The 21,513-nt window shown below is 39.4% G+C and overlaps 1 protein-coding gene across 1 annotated transcript in view; it reads right to left on the reverse strand.

The window, feature by feature from the left end:
- MLIP (muscular LMNA interacting protein) overlaps nt 1-21,513 on the reverse strand; it is a gene marked incomplete at both ends in the record, with an annotated part of 110,942 nt that overhangs the window by 61,053 nt on the left and 28,376 nt on the right. The window contains one exon of the mRNA XM_080616055.1: nt 1,804-1,962. Within this exon, the coding sequence (XP_080472181.1) occupies nt 1,804-1,962 (159 nt within the window). The remainder of the gene's footprint in view (nt 1-1,803; nt 1,963-21,513) is intronic.

Below are 21,513 nucleotides of genomic sequence, written 5' to 3' on the forward strand. Positions count from 1 at the left end.
CCAGCGTCTCACAGAGCAACAGAGGACTCTGAACACAGCAGTGGCCCAAGCCTGGGGCTGGTGCAGGAACTGAAAAGGAGGGTGCCGTCAAGCCAAATGAGCTGTCAGAGCAGACTATGCCAGACATGATGGGAAGGCATCCCAACTGTGGGATCCACGGGAGCAGACAATACTCCTCAGAGGAGTCTGACAGAATAATCTGGGACAAAATTTATACATATTAATGAAGAAACAAAGGCCTTTATGCCAGGTCATCCTCTGGACAGCAGACAAAGAATCTGAGGTCAGAGAGTTTTACTGTATCTTCAAGCTTGTCAGCACAGGCTACAATTGTTCTTCATATTTTCTGCAATTTCCACTCCCATTGTGTAACTTCTCAAGCATGCTTTGGATGAGAGTGGGAGTAGTGCAAGCTGGGCATGTGACACATCACAAAATCATTCCCTATTGAAACTGCTAAGGTAAGTTATATTTCTCTTGCAGCAGGAATCAGGTGAAAGGATGTGAAAGGATAGGAATATTGTGGACTGCAAGAGAAAGACTGTAAATGAGGCTCATTTTTTAATCCAGGTAGAGGAATATACTAATTACAAATTTCAACTTCACTTGCAGTTCCATGAGTTCCTGGAGCTCAGTTCTTGAAAAAGATATTGGACTATAATGGGGGAATTACTATGGAGGTGCTAATTTCATTATCTGATGTTGGTTTGGTTTGGTTTTTAAAATATTGTTGAGATTCTAGGCATTTTAGAAGAAGGAATAAGCTATGTTATGAAGGCCTCACTACTGCTCACTTGCCAGGAAAGTTATCTCTGCCTACAGAGAAACACAGGAAGACAGATATGAGGGAAACCTGATTCTGCTTTACCCAGGGTGTTACTTATAGCAAAACCAACATTGGGTGGCTGGAAATGTAACTAATAAGTTAAACATCCTGAGGATAATATTGTAATGCATGTCTCTTCAAGCACATCCATTCTCTGCCTACACCTAATCAGTTTTTAGACAGACAGGACACTGAAAATGCTGGAGCATGTTCAGGTCAGAAGTCTGTGAACTCCTGTGAAAAGTTTATGACACAGAAGAGCATCCAGAACTGCAGCACCAGCAATGTCCTAGAGAACGAGCTGTTCTACAAAAGCAGAATCACCATAAGCATTAATATTAACCGGCGGGCTGCATTTGTTTTTCAAGCCGCATGGAATAAAACAAGAGCCTGTTAAGTGCTGGGAGGCAGAAAGTAGTAACTGTGGGCTTACCAAAAGAAGGAGTACCAGCAGTCTTGGGCTGGTGGCTTCACTGTCGTAAGTAATCATGGGGATAAGCTTCCAAAAGCAAAAAACAAGCTTCCATTTTGACACATAACTATGCAGCTATAAAAGGGATTGGCATCTTTGCTGGAAGCCACAACACAGGAATTTGATGAGACCAGGATTCCATGACCAATTCTTGGTCAATTCCTATGTGATAACACTCCTTGCACACCACCCTTGCTCCCATAAAGATCAGGAATGAATCCCAGTTTGTCTGCTGAGAATATAGCGTTGCATGACTGACAGAGGGGAGTATCAAGGTGGGCAAGGATTTCCTTCCAATACAAACTCTGCCAAAGGCTAAACAAGCTATTGAGCAGGTATCAGCCTTCTCCAGCACAACAATTCTTCATCTCTGGTAGGCTTGGTGATTAAAATCAAGCACAAGCCAAGGAACAGTTAAGGGAAAGAGCAGCAATTCAGTGATGCTCAGGATAAAATTATCTGTATTCTTTGAAAGGTGGAAAAACTAGTGCAAACAAAAACCTACCTTATTTATAATTTCTTGATTGCTCAGATTCTTTGGCTCCTCTGGAATTGTCACAAGGAACTTAGAGACATCCACAACCTCACAATGAGTTGGAAGTCGTCCAATGGATGGTACAAATGTGAAGGTCAGTGGTTTGGTTCCAGATTCTTCAGAAGTCACCTAAAAAAAGCATAATTAGTTCAACTTTTTATTCAAATAAAGATAATTTTAGTCAGAGTTGAAATAACATGAATTGCCTATTTAACTTACAAGTGCATTATTAACTATACCAGTCATTGTGGGCTTTTTATTGGGTCACAGTATATTTTTTTTTATGTATATATATACATATATATATCTCTGAGAATGGAGACCTTGGGACAACTGTAGGAGAGGATCAGGTTTGAGATCATCTTAAAAACCTGAGTGTGCGTAAGTCCATGGGACCTAGCGAAATCCATCTGCTGGTCCTGAAGGAGCTGGCGAATGAAGTTGCTAAGCCACTGGCCATCATATTTGAAAAATCATGGCAGTCAGGTGAAGCTCCCAACAACTGGAAAAAGGGAAATATAACCCCCATTTTCAAGAAAGCGAAAATGGATGACCCGGGGAATTACAGACCAGTCAGTCTCACCTCTGTGCCTGGCAAAATCTTGGAGCAGATTCTCCTGGAAGGCATGCTAAGGCACATGAAAAACAACGAGGTGCTTGGTGATGAGGGCTTGAGCACCTCCTGTACGAAAACAGGCTGAGAAAGTTGGGGCTGTTCAGCCTGGAGAAGAGAAAGCTGCTTGGAGACCTCATAACAGCCTTCAGGTGTCTGAAGGGGGCCTACAAGGATGCTAGAGAAGGACTCTTCATTAGGGACTGTAGCAATAGGACAAGGGGTAACAGGTTCAAACTTAAATAGGGGAAGTTCAGGTTAGATATAAGTTCTTTACTGTGAGGGCAGTAAGGCACTGGAATGGGTTGCCCAAGGAAGTTGTGAATGCTCCATCCCTGGCAGTGTTCAAGGCCAGGTTGGAAGGAGTCTTGGGTGACATGGTTTAGTGTGAGGTGTCCCTGACCATGGTAGGAGGTTTGGAACTAGATGATCTTAAGGTCCCTTCCAATCCTAATTGTTCTATGATTCTATGATTCTTTGATATTAAAGCCTTTTTTACCAGACAAAATTGTCTCTATTTTGCCAAACAACATGCTATATATATTAGTGGTATGGCACAGCAGACAGGAGAAAATTTGTTCAATAATTTGTTATTCTTTCCATTTTCCATACCAGAATCAGAAAACCATATTCAATTCATTTCAAGACTTTTTTTATCTTTGTTTAACTCCACTTTAATAGAACAACAATGTAATTATACCACTGTATCTGGACATATTACAGCCCCAAGAGTATTTGCTTAACAACTTAAAACTAATTGGAAAAATCTCTGCTCTGCAAAAAGAATGCAAAACTTGTTTACATTTTCCAATGCAAATGCAACTAATTCTGAACAACATCTTGGGTGAATTCTGATTCAAGGATCTTATCCTGATTTTTTCAGGTCGTTCAGCCACATGCATCAACTAATTGCATGTCTGTCTGCTTATTTCTCTCTCTCCACCTTGAATTCTTGCTAGGACTGTGTGTGGAGCCTGAATTCACTCAAAGGAAAGGCTTAGAGAAGGCAATTTCACCTAAATGTTCAATTTTACCACAGTGCTCTCCCATCTATTCCATCTCCTTCACAGGAGATACTGAAAAGGAAAAAAAAGTCCACACCATGGTAAAACTCTCAGTCGTTTTGCCAGGTATCAGAGAGTAGAACTACAAAGGTAAATAGAGGGAACTACATCCCAGACCACCAAACCCGACACGCTGACTTTCTCACTACTTCTTGATGTAAAAAATCCTTCTTTCTGATTCAAAACTGTGGAATGCATAGTTTTTCACTCTTTTTTTTTTTTTAATCATCTGATTTAAAGCTTACAGCAGTTGATTTTGTTTTCAATAACTCCGATATGCAGAGCTTTGAACTGAAATGAATCATACAGATAAACAGGACTATTGCTTGGGCTCTGTTTATTGCTTGCTTGTTTAAAGTAAAACAAATTGGAGAACTATGGCTCTCATTATGCTTCTTTGTAATTTGCATCCATAAGTAAGTAGCAATTACAGAACAGAGTGGAATTATAGAATACATTCACATTATTCTCCTTATATATCACTTTGTGGCTGGAACATTAGAATTATGGACATAGATTTCCAATTTAAAAAAAAAAAAAAAAACATATCTAAACAAATATTCATTAATTCCACTGACAGCTGTCTCCGTGAGGGCTTGGGCAAAACAGGGACAGGTTATTTCTGCAAACACTACCAACTGCTCTTTTCTCTACAATTTAGAACTCTGCTCTCTCCTCTACAATTTAGAACTCTGCTCTCTCAAACACACCCTGAACAAATTTACATGTGTCCTCCTCTAATTCTGAAACAATGAGGTGTTTTGATGTCTGAAAGTGAAAAATATGAATAAGTGACAGCCATCTCAGTTCCAAAATCGTGCCTTTATATTCACAAACTTACATGAGCAGGTAACATTACACTGCAGGCTTGCTACCCAGCTAGAGATGAGCATTGAAAGGATGCAGGAGCAAGATGATCTCCTACTTTCCTCACCCTCCACTTCACACAAGTGGCCAAGCACTGCAGTACATGATGCACGGCCTGAATCAGTAGCAAAAGATTGACTGCTAAACACTTCACCTCAGCAGGATCTCTGGATGTTATTTTATCTGAGTGAGAAAAAACATAGCTCTGTCCTTCTCTCAGCACCCAAGGTACCTGAATCTGATCATTGCTTTTCATAAAGAAACATCACAGGTTTTAAATATTAATAGCCAGCACATTAAACACTTATTGCTTGCTCCTGATATAAGCCAGCAGAGTAACCTCAGTACTCAAGGACATGCTTACTAGAAGGCAGCCACCAGTCCCTATAATGCAGCCAGGGAAAGAAGAGAGAAGTGTGTAAATAGCAAGACCACACACAGATTTATAGAAAATTTCAGTCAAATGTGGTAGCACTGCTAAACTCACCGCACTTTATCTGCATATTTATAATGAGTAAATTACAAACAAAAGCCAAGTTATGAGGCTCCAGTCCATTGCAGAGTAATTGAAAGATCTTGCCAGCAGCTAATTCTGTACTCTGTCTTACCCTGCACTTCCAATTTTATTGCTTTGGTGGAAAAAAAAAAAAAAGAATACATGAAGAAAACTTTGCTGTATTTGGCCCAAACACATTGTGGAAATAACCATCAAAATTGCTCGCAAGATAAAAATAACATTTGAAAACACATATAAACATGTGCAAGCTAGAATATTTTTTCAGGTGGGAAGTGCCATTAAAGCATGGCACTATTTACATTCCCCTAGAATATTTTATTTTTCCTAGAGTTTAGAAAGTAAAAACTAACAAATAGAATTACTGAATTTCAGAAAGTTTTAAGTTGCCAGATACTGCATGAGGCAGTGTGCAAGAGTGACTTCCTCTTAGGCTCACTCATAGCAAGTGAGAAACAGGAACTTCTAGCAAATAAAACTGGTCATGCAGTCTAGGTCATGCATCACAGAAACCAAGGCAACAAGCAAGTATCACAACACCCGTTCAGAAAATGCAAACGTTCAAAAAATAGGTAAAAATATTTTGACATTTTAAAACTTAAATATTAATTAGAAAATATTAAGTAGAAAGAACTATTACATACTTTTCTTTTTTTTTTAAGCTAAAGAAAGGATTTTTGCACTTTTTTAAATATACTTACAGAATCACAGAATCCCGAGGGTTGGAAGGGACCTCAAAAGATCATCTAGTCCAACCCCCCTGCAAGAGCAGGGTAACCTAGAGTACATCACACAGGAACTTGTCCAGCCGGGCCTTGAATATCTCCAATGTAGGAGACTCCACAACCCCCCTGGGCAACCTGTTCCAGTGCTCTGTCACTCTCACAGTAAAGAATTTTTTCCTGATGTTCACATGGAACCTCTGATGCTCCAGTTTACACCCATTACCCCTTGTCCTATCACTGGACATCACTGAGAAAAACCTAGCTCCATCATCCTGACACTGACCCTTTACATATTTGTAAACATTGATGAGGTCACCCCTCAGTCTCCTCTTCTCCAAGCTAAAGAGACCCAGCTCCCTCAGCCTCTCCTCATAAGGGAGGTGCTCCACTCCCTTAATCATCTTTGTGGCTCTGCACTGGACTCTTTCAAGCCTGTCCTTCTTGAACTGAGGGGCCCAGAACTGGACACAATATTCCAGATGCGGCCTCACCAAGGCAGAGTAGAGGGGGAGGAGAACCTCTCTTGACCTACTGACCACCCCCCTTCTAATGCACCCCAGGATGCCATTGGCCTTCTTGGCCACAAGGGCACATTGCTGGCTCATGGTCATCCTCCTATCCACCAGGACCCCCAGGTCCCTTTCCCCTTCACTACTTTCCAGCAGGTCAACCCCCAACCTGTACTGGTACATGGGGTTGTTCCTCCCCAGATGCAAGACTCTACACTTGCCCTTGTTGAATTTCATCAAGTTTCTCCCCGCCCAACTCTCCAGCCTGTCCAGGTCTCGCTGAATGGCAACACAGCCTTCTGGTGTGTCAGCCACTCCTCCCAGTTTAGTGTCATTAGCAAACTTGCTGAGGGTACATTCAGTTCCCTCATCCAGGTTGTTGATGAAAATATTAAACAGCACTGGTTCCAGCACCGACCCCTGAGGGACTCCACTAGTCACAGACCTCCAGCTAGATTCTGCCCCATTGACCACAACTCTCTGCCTTCTTCCTTTCAACCAGTGTCATTTACTATATATCTCTGGCTGATGTTTCTGTTCTTGAAGAACTGAAAGAAATTAACAGTTTGGATTTTCAGCATTTAATTACATCTACTAATAGCCACTCTGAATATATAGAGGAAAGGCTGATGAGGAATGTGAAGCTTGAGGGCGATCGTGGCTGCAGTGACCATGAAATGGTGGAGTTTGGGATCCTTAGAGTCCAAGGAGGGTTTGTAGCAAGCTCGCTACCCTGGATTTCAGGAGAGCGGACTTTGGCCTCTTCAGGTTCCTACTTGGTAGAATAACATGGGATAAAGCCCTGGAGAGGGAGGGGCCAAAGAAAGCTGGTTAATATTTAAAGAACCCCTCCTCCAAGCTCAGGAGTGATGCTTCCCAACAAAGACGAAGGCAGGCAAAAATCCAGGAGGCCTGAAAGGATGAACAAAAAGCTCTTGGACAAACTCCAACACAAGAAGGAAGCCTACAGAGGGTGGAAGGCAGCCTTCCACTACCTAAAGGGGGCCTACAAGAAAGCTGAAGAGTGACTTTTTACAAGGACATGCAGTGACAGGACAGGGGGAATGTAGTGAGACCGCACCTGGAGTACTGCCTTTAGCTCTGGGGCCCCCAGGGCATGGACCTGTTGTAGTGAGTCCAGAGGAGGCCACAAAGATGCTGTGAGGGCTGGAGCACTTCTGCTGTGGAGACAGACTGAGAGAGTTGGGTTTGTTCAGCCCAGAGAAAAGAAGGATCTGGGAAGACCTTAGAGCAGCGTTTCAGTACTTAAAGGCACCTACAGGAAAGCTGGAGACGGACTTTTTACAAGGACATGTAGGGACAGGACAAAGGGGAATGGCTTTAAGCTGTCAGAGGGGAGATTTAGATTAGATTTTAGGAAGAAGTTTTTTACTGTGAGGGTGGTGAGGCACTAGCACAGGTTGCCCAAAGAAGCTGTGGCTGTGCCATCCCTGGCAGTGTTCAAGGCCAGGCCGGATGGGGCTTGAAGCAACCTGGTCTAGTGGAAAGTGTCTCTACCTATGGCAGGAGGGTTGGAATTAGAAGATCTTTAAAGTCCTTTCCAACCCAAACCATTCTGTGGTTCTATGATAGGATACATAGCCTTCAAATTCAAACAAATGTAAACATGTACATGAAAATTTCTTGCAGGTTATCATCTTTTGCCCATGACCAGTAGGAACAGTAAAAGGAGTTCAATGCCGTACATTCCCAGCTGCTGTAATTTACTTGAATCAATAGAGTTACAGTGGCAGAAAAATGCCATATGCTACTTCTACTCAAGTTGATACTGATAAATTCTGATTTATATTATATAATCAACTTTATGCACAATGAAATAATTGATTGTTTTAAATTGTATCCTTTCATGTTTCTTAGTTCTTTGAAGAATATAAATTGCAGAGTTTAATATAAATAACCTTTGAATATCCATTGGGGTCTATAAGCTGCTGCATACACATTGCTGAATAGCTTCAAAAATTTATTCTAGATAACTTCCATGACTTCCTGTACCACCAATTTACAAACAGGTTGGTTGCATAATTAATTCCATCTGTTTACAACTGCCCCAGGGATAGCAACTTAAATTATATTAATTATTGCTTTCATTACCACAGCTTCTACAGCCTTTACTTGTAGAGCACATTTTTATTGTCTTAGTTACCTTATGAAGACAAATGAACCTTTCATTTAATCTCTTGCATGTTCTATATACATTCAGCATACTGCCTATTTTGTAATTTAAATTGAGGTTCCATTGTCAGTGATTGCTCTCCAGGATTTCCTTCTGGAATACAGATTGCTAAAGCAAAATTTAATATGTTGGTCCACATTGCCACTTATTCCACTGATTTGCTAATGTAAGTCATTTCACTAATAAAAAGACACCCTGAGAAAACCTCACTCTTGAAATACTAAGTACTTCCTTTTGAGGCTGTATATTTGTTTAAAGGACAGAAAAAGAAAATATATGCATAAATAATAGCAAAATAGTGAGCATGCGCATCTTGATATAGAAACATGACGACTGAAGCGCTGTTTTGGTTAGAGTACAAATTCACATGCCCACAATTCCTGTGTGCTAAAAATAACTCTAACACACAGAGAGAGCTAACAGCTCACAAAGTGAGAACAGCTAACACCACTCACCCAGTCAGGGAGAGGGGCCATCCGAAAACATGGCTTGGGTTGTGCAACCTCTCCTTAAACTCCTTTTCTGTGCTCAGACTGAAGTCAGAGCACACAGAGACATTATCTCCTCCTTGAGACAGACAAAAGGGCTAGTCTACTACAGAAGAAATTATCAGTTAATGAAATGTAAGAATCTTCGGCATGTCTTCATACCCTGATTTATAGCTATCACAGTAACCTAATACGGATTAGCTGATTATTGTGTAATATGAGCTCTGGTTTATCTAAAACCTTTTACAAACAGCAGCAGATGATCTGAACACTAACTTTATATCTGTGAAACTTCAGGGGAAAAAGCTAAATCCAATCCAAAAGTCAAGGATGAAATTACAGCCCAGATGAAGTTTGTGCCAAAATTCCCACTGGCAGCTGTGGTCCAGGAGCTTCCCCAAGCCCTGTGATGTGCCCATTGTATCACCTTCAGCAAATCATTTTTCCTTCTTTCAGTACAGCAGCACACACTAAAATGCACACACACATAAGTATTTTTTGAAACTTAATGTGTAAAGCACTAGAAGGAGCAAATGAATGATAGTATAAATTGTAATCTGCTATTTAAAATGCAAAAGCTCATTCAGCTGAAGTGCTTCCTTTCAATAATAATTTTAATTAGCTCTTTAGCCCAGCAGACTTTATACAGCTGTAATTGCTTTTTCATACTTGTCTACATATATGCAGCTAAGCATGGTGAAAAGTAAGTAAAGATAACCTTTAATTTTCTCCTTTGCAAAGAGGGAGTAAAATACTTTGCCTGTTATGTTTAATTGATTTAATTAAATGCATTTTGACTAAATTATCATAAAACATTAGACACCAAGGATGACTGGGGTGACCCACACCAGACTGCCTCTACCTACTTCTTCAGCAGGTACTCACCATTTCCTTCTGTCTGTCCTGCATTCATTTTACTGCATGGATCTACCAGAAATTTTTCAAAAATATTGCTGTTGATTTTGCACAGGATTTTTTGTAATATGGCCAGGCTTGCCATCTGGTCTTGCACAGAAGGAAGTCAAGGAAGCGCAGAAGTAGACTGAAAAGTTTGAAGGTTGATTGCAAAATAAAATTAAAAGAAATAACTAAATGGTGCTGTCTTGTGCGCACACAGACTGCTTATCCTATACATTAGCAGTCAGAAGATTCCCTGGGAAATGGGAGACTTCAAACCAAGTCCTGTGCCTGTAGATACATAAAAATTTCTACACCTAAACTTATATCCTTACAGGGTCATAGGACTTACGAGTTCGTATGTAGAGTACACATACTAGTGTATACACAAAGACATTCACACACTATGATGTACAAAATATATGCTTATACAATGTCATGTTACTTCCGCCTAACAAAAGGGCTGCAGACTGCTTAGTCCCATTAGTATAACAGCAGCAAGGCACTACAGATCCCAGTTTGCCAGTCCTTTTTTGAACAACTCCGTCTCAATTACTCATGAGAAACTGAAAGTTAACTTGAATTTATTCTTTTCCTATGAAAGTTTATTGCAATTTCAGTGCTGAGAGTTTCCAGAATGCTTCTGTCATCCTCACAGCAGTCTTGGAACACAGTCTCATTAATGTGGATAACAGCTCCCCTCATTTTCTTTTCCTGAAAGCTGCATCTATGAGTAAGCAGGTGGAAGTTTCAAATCAAGCACTGGGAATAGAAATAAATCCCTATTGTCATCTGTCAGAGCTGAGAGGTCAGTCTTGTGGGATGATGCTAGCAAGGAACTCCAGTTTAACAGTAACATGCATCAGCCATTTGCCCTTTGGTTTCTCAAGATGTCTGAGTGGCTGAAGGCCCGAGGGATTTCAGACAGAACAGCTCCCTCCTCATGTAGGCTGACATGCAGTGAGGTTTTGCCACCACACCACTGAGCACTGCCAGTCCTGCCCTCACCACTACAGGAGGATCAAGGTCAGGTGGTGCTGCTACCACAGATGAGCACCTCATCAGTTCTCCTTTCAGAGATGCATCATAAATCAAGTCTGATAACAAACCAGTGATATTGCTGCAAGCAACGTATTTTTGCAGGAGATGGTACTCAGCATCACATCTGTGTCTATACATATCCCTGCATGTGACATCTAATAGACCATTATTTTTGTACAGTGAAATAGCTAGTGAGTGACTCCAGAGAAAGGATATGTATGTTCTAATAGAGTATATGTCATGTTATCAAGAAACTTGAAGAAGCTTGAAGGCTTTTGAAGAAAACCAGGGTATTTTAACAGATGCGTTCAAAAGTAGAAGCACAAGATAACAGCAGAAGCCTGGAAACTGCAAGTATAGGATAGGAACCCTAGGACTTACAAGCAAAAATTATTAATAATCAGTTGTTATTCACTACATGAATACAGCCTTTTGTGCTGGTATTAAGGATAATAGAGGAAGGAAAAAACCAGTACCCAGGATGTGTAAAACATAACAAACATGATAGAATTTCTATACAACATAGAATTTGTTGGCCAATAAAAAAAATGTAAGTGAACTGTTGGCAAACACAGAAAAATAACTTCAAGTGGATTAGCAGTGAAGGGGAAGTAAGCCTCACCATCAACCTCATACACCTCCCTGCAAACAACTAGAGGTGCTGGCAGCTTCCATAACAAGGCATATGAAAAAAGAGGTGGTAAAAATAAGAAAGCTTGTCTAGGTCAGTTTTAATTTTGTAATTATTGAGAATGAGCTGTAATAATAATCCTCACACTTAAAGTGTGAGTCATCATCATATAAGCCATCTGTATATTTGAATTTGTGTGCATTTGTGTGAACAATACAATGAGGAGATGCTAAGAGAAAAGAGTAGATTGAAGGCAGGGTAAGTATGAGAGGTAGCACATGAAAGTCTTTTCTAAACTGACAAACTCAGGAGATCAGTGGTCCAGCTGAACACACAAGAAATGATGAATTCAAAATACCAGGAGTCAGCCCAATCTGAGCAAGACCACCGGGACACACTGGAATCATCAGTGAACAAGTTGAACCCCATCCAAGAATGCAGTAGCTGCTCTACATGGACCATACGGGATTGTACACACAAACAAAGTAACAAGAGGCCCCTAAATTAAGTTCATGACAACTCAACCTAGAAGCCAAAGGCACAGCAGTAGGCCCTTCTGCTTCTGTACAAAGGGTTGCTCTCCCAGCTGTGGCTCCAGCTGGGTAGCTATGAGTTAGTGCATGAGCTTAGAAGAGACCTCCATGAGTTACTAAAGGCACTGTGTGAATAGTTATCCACTGTTAATAAAACCACCCTCATTCTATCAATAATAATAGCTTGGCTAACAAAAAGTGTTCTGATAAATATTGGTTGTGATGACTGACTCATTCAACTCAACCCTTTGTCAGCAAAAAGGGAATTAAAAACATTATAACTGTTATTAGACTGCTAACACTTTAATTAAATTAACTACAAATTTTTGCCTCTCTCTGTGTGTCTTTTTAGTATTGCATGAGCTGCACAAGGTATCCGGTCTTTTACCACACCCTTCAGGCTTGTCAGTGATTTGGATGCAGCAGCCAAGATTGAGCATTTCCCACTTGTGCAACTTCTCTGCTCATTTTTGAAGAACTTCCTTCCTGATTTGTTTACACAGAACTGAAGGAGGACTGGTACAGCCTCATATTAGCCGCTGAGTTATGCTTTAAAGGGCTCCAGGTTAACAGCTGTGTGTGAAATCCCTCATGGACTCTCCTGAGGATATGCTGGATTTACGGCTGTCAGTGCTGCACTGCAAACCTGCTGTTACCAGGAGCACTTTAGCAGTATTTTGCCTATACAGCAGCACTGGCAGTCTCTCTGTGTTTCCCCAGGTATAAGTCTATCCAAAACACTTCAACACAGTGTGAACACCCCTATTATCCAAGACAGACAGCAAGAAATGAACAACCATGATCCTTTATACCACGGTCATCTAGTATTGTAGCAGGTACTCAAAAAAAAATCATCCTCAAACCTGAAGGACGACAGTTTCAGGCTCAAATTCATTCTCACTTCCAACACTTTCAGTAAAGAAAGTGTTGAAAGCAAAGAAAACCTCTAATTTCCCTCTTTTGTCTGTTCTCAGCTAAACAATGTTAAAAGTACATTTTTCTTTTTTTTTTTTTCAGGTAAGTTTTTAAAAATATTTTCATTTTTGAACACTTTAAAAGGTAAAGGGGTTTTGAGTGTTAAAACCTTTTGGCTGAGTTTGGTTTAATTGGACAGTAACTTTTCATTTAAAAATAATTGATCTAGCAGGGCAAAGAAAGCACTAATGTGATGTGCTCTTGGCAGCACAGCTCGTGTTAAATTGCCTCCTGTGTTTGGACTCTCCCATTATTATTATTATAAAAACTTCTGGTTTTATTTCTTTTAAATCTCTGAAATATGACATTTTCAATAGATACGTCCATTCCCAAACTGCTACATCTTCTGTCTGGGCATTTCTTTTGCTAAGGAGCTATATTTTTGGAGCAGGTATCCAAAGGATATAAAGAAACAAATCAAGATGCACAGCCTAAATTTTCAAAGGCTCTGCATCTGGCACCCACATATCAATGACAGATAATATCTACCACATCTTCCATGCTTATCTCACCAGTTGATCTTGACATACTCTCAAATATGACCTTCAGGTTCCAAAAAGTGATCCAGCATCTGGATTTATCAATTTTTTTTTATCAGTTGGAAAAAGGTATTTAAAAAAAAAAAAAAAAAAGATGCTTTCATAGATTTCATGAAGAGGAAATTAAAATGTTAGTCTTTATCCACTCTTATATGACCAGACTGAGGACTTCTAGTTTATCTGCTGTCATTTTTTCTGCTGCCATTCCAACAGATAGCAGTGAAAATCTCATAAAACCAGATAGCCCAGATTCCTCGGCTCCTTTCCATAAGGAACAGAGTTCTTATTGATGTGTCATTAAGGATAGACAGTATTTTGGAAATGTCAGATGCTAAATTTTCAGCTTTTTTAACTAATTACAAGAGGAGGCTGTTGGTATTTTAATCATTAAAAAGTGGATTCTTTCATCCAATATAATCAGCAGTAAGCTTCTCATCAGAAGCCACACCACCCTTTACAGTCTTCTGCCAAGGGATTTAATGAATAATCAATATGAGCCCATCTATAAGCATTCTTACCTGTCCTCTGCTAATAAAACTCAGTGGGCTGATAATTCAGATGCCTCTTTCCCCAGGCTGCTGTCTGTAGCATGCAGAGCACAGCGCGAGATATATAAAAAATGAACATAAAAAAGCACTGAAGAAATGTATGTGATAAAACCAAAGAAGAGGTCATATTTTCCCCTTCTCAGCAAAGATTTTCAGAGGTCCTTTTAATGGGTTATTTCTGAGTAGGTCTGCGTGGGCTCAGAAAAATGCTGGCTACAAAGGGTAATTATTCTGGTGCTCAGCTACTAACAAACAAAAAGGTAAAGCTGAATGGCTGTTGGCTTCTTCCACACATTCACAAGAGGGCAGGATGATAAGCTTGGGATATAGCTTTCTTCTCTATGCTAATCGTTAAAAAGCAGCTGTCTTTAAACTTTCAACTTGAGCTTTCCCAGTTGTGAAGAATACTGAATGTTTAACAGCACCAGGTTCATCTTCCTACAATTTCATCTATTTGGAGAAACAACTACACTTGTTCCAATTAAGTAAATTTATTTTTTCCAAGAAAAGTGTTTGTGTGAAGAATTGTCATTCTACAAACTTGACTTTGTCTCATCAAAAAAAACATATTGAGTTTTGCACACTGGCATAATCATTCAGCTAAATAGTCATGTACCATTCCTCAGATATTTTAGAGTGTAGGAGAAAGAATAGGAGAACTGTAGAACAGTAAACTGTACATTTTGTACCAAGAACAAGCATAATTTCTTTAGCCAACAAATCTGGGCAGCTTGAAAACTGATATCTATGCTGTGCCTCAGGCTTCCTGTGCAGCACTGAGTAAATGCCTATAACCTTGTCTATACTAAAATATTCTAACAGTCCATGGGTACTTCTATCAAAGCTCTATATCCTACATCCACATGACATTATCTGACTAGTTCGGGTGAAATTAGCATGTATAGTTAGCATGCGCCAGCCTTAATTTAGGACAACTCTCACTTCACCAGTTTCTGTACCTAGACGTGACATACAGTATCTATCCAAGCTCCCATATGAGTCCAGCCAAACAGCTCTTCATATCTAGGGCTATCCCATTCAGATGGCAGTTTTTACATAAGTCAAGTTCTGGTTTTGCCCTGCAAGTCTTATTCCTGACAGGACAGAACAGAAATATGAATGATGTTGTTTCCTTTCAAAATCAGGTTTTCCTTCTTTCTAGGCTTATGCTCTTGGTCTTGTATTTCAGTGTCACTTAACACATCTAGAGACCAGTGATTCTTTCCTTCATGTTTTTGTGTTGTTCTTAGCAATTTCTCACCACCTAGGTTTCTCTTGCTATTCTCTCCATTCCCAGTTTGCAATCTACCTTTGAGTTATGGTAGAGCTTACATCTGACTTCTAGATAAGTGAGAAAACACACTGGTTTTAGGCTTGGCTTCATGACAAAATGTGCTACTAATATCAGACTTCTAAAGAAGAGTCTTTCAAATTTAAGCAATCCTCTGTCAATGTTATAAAGAATACTTTAGACTTTCAGCTGAAAATGTGTAAATAACACTATATTTATGACACTGATCTAAAAGGATCACAGTATTAGAAAAAGGGCTTAAGTTTAACAAAGATCTGCGCAGTCATTTACTTTAGACTAAAGAAGCAATAGGGTTTATTGTCAGAACTTCATTTTCAGAGATTTTATAAACATTTTTATCACCTTAAAATATTTCAAATATTATTTCAAAACCCATATTTAAGCCCAGATTTGTTGGCTTATAATATTTCAAAGTCCATATTTCCTGTAATGCCTCAAAATAAACTCAGTATCAATGTTGACCGTGACAGTAATTCAGATAATATAGATCCTGAAACTACCTTCATCGCCAGGGAGAACCACTTACCCTTAAACTCTTCCTTAAGTTAGATAACTAACATATGCTACATTGGGATATATTCTTTTCTCCTCTCCAGTGGTTTAGCATTTTGATTATGGTAAGTGTTGTGTACTCCCTTCTTCAAACTATAAGGCTAGATTCCAAAATTCTGTAGCCTTTCAAAGCGACTTTTGTTCCTTTTGCCTTTGTAGCAGATGACTTTGCAGTTTTCTAAGAGCAGAACTGCCAGATTCACAGAGAATGTTGCTTGTTTGCTACAATGTTATAAAATGTCTGGATGAAGGACAATCCTGCGAGACTTAGAAGACATCCTGATTTTTTTATCACTTTGGACCATTTTTTGTCGAGAGTTACTTGAAATAATTCAAATTTTACCTGAGAACTGAATTTAAATGGATGCGATTTTTGAACTTGGTCTTAGCTTTGAAATGGAGAAAAAATATATCTTGGATGTCAATTAAACATTATTTCTGTCATTACTAGTAACAGAGCAGTACAATTTACCATCATCATCCCAATTATAACAATGTGCATTATTTCAAAAAGAGACTCAACTTTGAGTTAGAGTCAACATCAAAACTCTGGAAAATAATATTATATATGTACAATTTACTACCAACAGAGACTGGTGTTTTTCATCCATTTCCTGAAAAACATGTTTCCAATGGAAATTAATATTGCAATTCACATTATATAAATTACAAGGTTAATACAAAATTTAAAAAACTTTGTTTCAGTGATTATTTTGTTGTTTTGAGATATTAGTCAAAGTTTTAATTTCCAAGAGCAGGAATCATTAGACCAGACATCAAATGTGAATCTTTCATTTAAACTCAACAGGAAAGACCCTATAATTCATAATATTTTTTAACCCAATGTTTTGACAAGTTTGAAGATTTACAGATAATAAACAGAAATGGACTTAATAAAACTCGTTCTTATGTTTCAGCAAATAACTTTCCTTAGAATTCTTTATCCGAGAGATTATCTAAGTCCTGTGAACAATATTAAGAAATCACAAGCATTTTTAATAAAGCTCTCACATCTGTATGCACAAGGTATCATGCAATCTGAAAGCATCATAATCAATGTCTTATGAACAGCCTCACAGGTTTACATAATACAAAAGCATATCTAGTATAAAAAAAAAAAAAAACCTGAAAGCCCTAAAACTGTAAGCAATGTATTAAGAATATCTGAACACCAATGTACTGGCAAATCCAATTTAACTGTATTTATGAATGCTCCTCACTAAAGCTTCAGGTTATTTTAAATTTGTATTTCAGCATTATTTATGTCCGATTCTGTCTTTCTCATGGTGTTAGATTTTATATTCCTACTGTCTATGACTGCTTCTTCAGGAAAAAAAAAAGTGATTAGGAGCTCAATCTGGCCAGCACTATCCAGCTGAGGTTCTGATTACAGCAGAGACCGCAGGTCAACGGAAGAGCTCAGGCACTCAAGAAAAGCACAGGGCAGATGTGCCCACAGGATCAGTCCTCTTCTCTGAAACACCCGTTCTCTGCCTTTTAAAGAAACTGTAATAAAAGATGTGCATTTTATCAAAAATAGTAGTTACCTCATGCAGTTCGTCTTACAGTTCTAGTCTCTGATTTTGCATCTGTCCTGCCTATTAGGTCTTGTTTGTTAACCAGCCAGAAACTGGCACATATAAAAGAGTTTGAAAGTTAAGGAAACAAAACAACTTATTTTTGGAAGTGACATAAAAGCCCTCTTGTACCAAGTACTTATTTTTTCCTCTGCTTCCCAGAAAAGATCCTTGTAGGACATTACCAAATATACTAGGAGCTGGTAAAATTTAATTAAATTAAAAGGTTGTGTTTAATTTCAGTAGAAGTCCCTGTGCCCTTGTGGCCCCAAAGGCCAATGGCATCCTGGGGTGTATTAGAAGGGGGGTGGTCAGTAGGTCGAGAGAGGTTCTCCTTCCCCTCTACTCTGCCCTGATGAGACCACATCTGGAATATTGTGTCCAGTTCTGGGCCCCTCAGCTCAAGAAGGACAGGGACCTGCTGGAGAGAGTCCAGCGCAGGGCAACTAAGATGATTAAGGGAATGGAGCATCTCCCTTATGAGGAAAGGCTGAGGGAGCTGGGTCTCTTTAGTTTGGGAAAGAGGAGACTGAGGGGTGACCTTATTAGTGTATATAAATATATAAAGGGGGAGTGTCACGAGGATGGAGCCAGGCTCTTCTCAGTGACAACCAATGGTAAGACAAGGGGTAGTGGGCTCAAACTGGAACACAAGAGGTTCCACTTAAACTTGAGAAGAAACTTCTTCTCAGTGAGGGTGACGGAACACTGGAACAGGCTGCCCAGGGAGGTTGTGGAGTCTCCTTCTCTGGAGACTTTCAAAACCTGCCTGGATGCCTTCCTATGTAACCTCATCTAGGTGTTCCGGCTCTGGCAGGGGGATTGGACTAGATGATCTTTTGAGGTCCCTTCCAATTCCTAATATTCTGTGATTCTGTGAAGTCAAATGCTGTGTTTGTTGCATGTAGTATTGCCTCAGCTGACTCTATTGCCCGTATACATAGGAAATCTCATCTCCTTTGCAGTTCTGAAAAGGACAAGGAATTTTTCTTCTAAATATTTTCTTCCACATAAAAAAAGTCAATTTGCTTGAACAAAATCTCTTAACAGAACATATTTGCTTTTAGTCACTTTTCATCTGGAAGGTTCCTTGAATCCAGGATGGAGTGACTAGTGGAAACACCAGGATGGAGAGACAGAACTGCTTTTGAATATGCCTCTCTTTGAAAGACAAGATGGAAACTTACCCCAAGTTTCCTACAGCACTGATGAATGTCCCAGCTACCAGGCTATTTTCAGATGTCTCTTTCTCAGACGTGCTTTTCAGCATAAGCTTTAAAAGACGTCTTCCTCTATTAGCATCAAGAAACAAATTGCCAAAGGTTGAAATTTTCCTTCAGATAAAGTCTTTTCCTAGCGAGGAATGTCAAACCCAGCCACTGAACATTAAAACAGTGATAGCACCTATGGTCAGGGAAGCAATCAGCAAAAAAGTCCTGAAGATAAGGCCTTGGGTGAAGGATTTAAGAGGCAAGAAAGGAGCTTTAGGCAACTTCAAGGGGGCACCTTTTGTTCTGCATCACTCTCAGGCACCTGCCTTTGGCCATCGAGCAGCCAAGACCCACTGAAGCACCTGAAGCTCACAAAAAAGCCAGAAGGCTGCAGATAAAGGGTCTGGATTGAGGGGTTGTCATCAGCCTTTATTGTTCTTCCAAAACAATGCATTTGAGGAGTGCATTTGAGGTCACAGATAGATTTGAAGTTATTAGCAAGCATTTTTGTTTGGCTTCTTACTATCAATAAATAAACACAAACTTTAAGACTTCACTGACCCACAGCTGGTTTTGGCAGAATTCAACAGCAAAAAAGGCTTACACAGAGGATTTCTGCCACAAAACCAAAATCAGGTCTGCGTCAGAGCTCCTTGTATGCTACACAGGGCACAAACTATTTCTTTTTCATTAAACTGTCCCTCTGGTTTACTGGAACCTCAAATATTCATTAGAGCATTCAAGATTTTGAGGCTTTTGGCATGCTTTCTGTAGAAAGTGTGTGTCTGTGTGTGTGTGTTTTAAAATGAAAGACAGGAGAATGCTGAGTGGGTGAAGGTGAAGTGTCAAGAATTTGGGATTTGCTTTTGCAGTCTGTTGCCTATGTCAGCGGGCTATATAGTTGTCCTATTAAAATAAATCAGGCTTTACTCACACAAAATTCTATAGCTTTTAATGGTTACCTGGGAAAAAATGCAGATTTTGAGCCATTTTTAATGAAGTTTTAGAGATGACATAAAATCAACAACAAAAAATCCATGCTGTGATACATTTGCACCTGCCTACTATAAAATATACCTCATTCCATGAAGACTAATTAAAAGCACAGTCCCACAACAATTGTGCTGCATCACATCAAAAGACCAAATTCTAAATGATCAGCTTGTTTCAGCACCCAGAATTATCTAAGTGGCACACTTCAGAAGCTGCTTTTCTCATCCCAACTCAGCTTATCTCTCTTGGAGCATGTGCACATGATTGTGAGTCTATTTTAAAAGGTTATTATCTGGCAGTGAAGGTACAGATAGGGAACCAACCATCAATAGGCTGTTGGACATCTGCAACTGCAAAATAAAATAAATGACCATGAAGAAAACATGTTTATTTAAATACCCTACCATTACTTTTTTCCCTGGGCAGCATGAGAATGTGTTTCCACTAACATGGGATAGCTTGTTTGAATCAAGCAATTCAAACCATGTTAATTGAACACTTGCAACCATGTAACCTCTCATGTCTGATAAAACAAGCCTGAAACCTTACGGAAAACTCTTTGACAAGATTTTTTTTAGTCAGAAGCATTGAATTATCCTCACTTCTCATATATTTAACTCTTTTTTAATTGTTTGTCACCACATTAAAACAACCAGCACGCAAACACACACTTAGAAAGCATATTCTGGGTAAGAATGTTTATACACTGTACCCCTCATAGCAACTGATGGGCAAGATAAACCTTCTAGTAAGGCTTCATATTTCTTCTCTGTTCAGACTGAGTTCATGCTTTTGTAGCACCCACACGACGTCTACTAAGTTATCAAACACCACCTGCGAGCTTAATGAGTGTTGACTCAATGCACAGACTTTCTTTTTCTTTATGAAATAGCAATCTGATTATTGAAAAATGAAATATAAAAATGAAGATAAAATAAAGGAACAATATTTTTAAGGAATATGCAAAGAATGCATTTTACTCACATAGCAGCAAAAGCGGGTGTACAAACAAGCCAACAAATGTTAGTTTTCTGCTAGTTCTTGCCATCATATGTAAAAATATTCAAACATACAACGAAATCCTGTTCAGAATGAAGAATATTTTAAAAGCCATTAAAAGGTTCTTAAACTTATTGGAATAAAACTGAATCATTCAAGAAAAAAAAGGCCATAACAAGAACATACAGAAACAACGTTAAAATCTAAGCACCAGCTGATCATCAGGACATGGGAATCAAAAGTACAGTTTAGTTTCCCCACTCTGGCTCAATGAGTATTCAATTAGTTAAACAACATGAAAGAATTTTATTCGGAGAAACCCACTCACATGCCTTGTGCCTAATGATAAGGTATTGGAATTCTCCTGCAAATTAGGATTTCTGAGTTCTGTTCCTGAGCTTGCCCCTTTCTCACACATTTCTCTAGGTATCAGCTACCAGCCACAGCCTGAGACAAGACGTTGTACAAAACAGGATTCTGGTTGATCCAGCATGGATGTTTTTATAGTCTTATTCTCATAAGAAACTGATATCTAGTTTAGAAGACTAAATTTGGAAAAAGTCACAGCTGAGAATGCTGAAAAAGGCAAGCTGCTTCCCTGTGGTCTAACGTCAGATACTCACCGCTTTCAATGGCCAAGGTTTAGGCTTGTTTCTGCCTTTCACTGGCAGCTGGCTGAGGCAGCTCTCTATCACAACTTTGGGTGATTACTACAGATAGAGCAGGGACCCCTTCTTAAGTTCCTGAGCTCAGACCTGAGCCAGGCTAGGTCAGCAGCCATGCAAAGCTCAAGCTAGTTGTGTAGAATGTCACTTCATTTAATAAGTACAGTACAGCTCTGTACTCATTTTCCACAACGAAAGGGTTCCCATCCAGATGGTGGGAGGCACTTTAATCC

This window comes from Psittacula echo (assembly GCF_963264785.1).
Source record: "Psittacula echo genome assembly, chromosome: 4".
NCBI classification, from domain to species: domain Eukaryota; kingdom Metazoa; phylum Chordata; class Aves; order Psittaciformes; family Psittacidae; genus Psittacula; species Psittacula echo.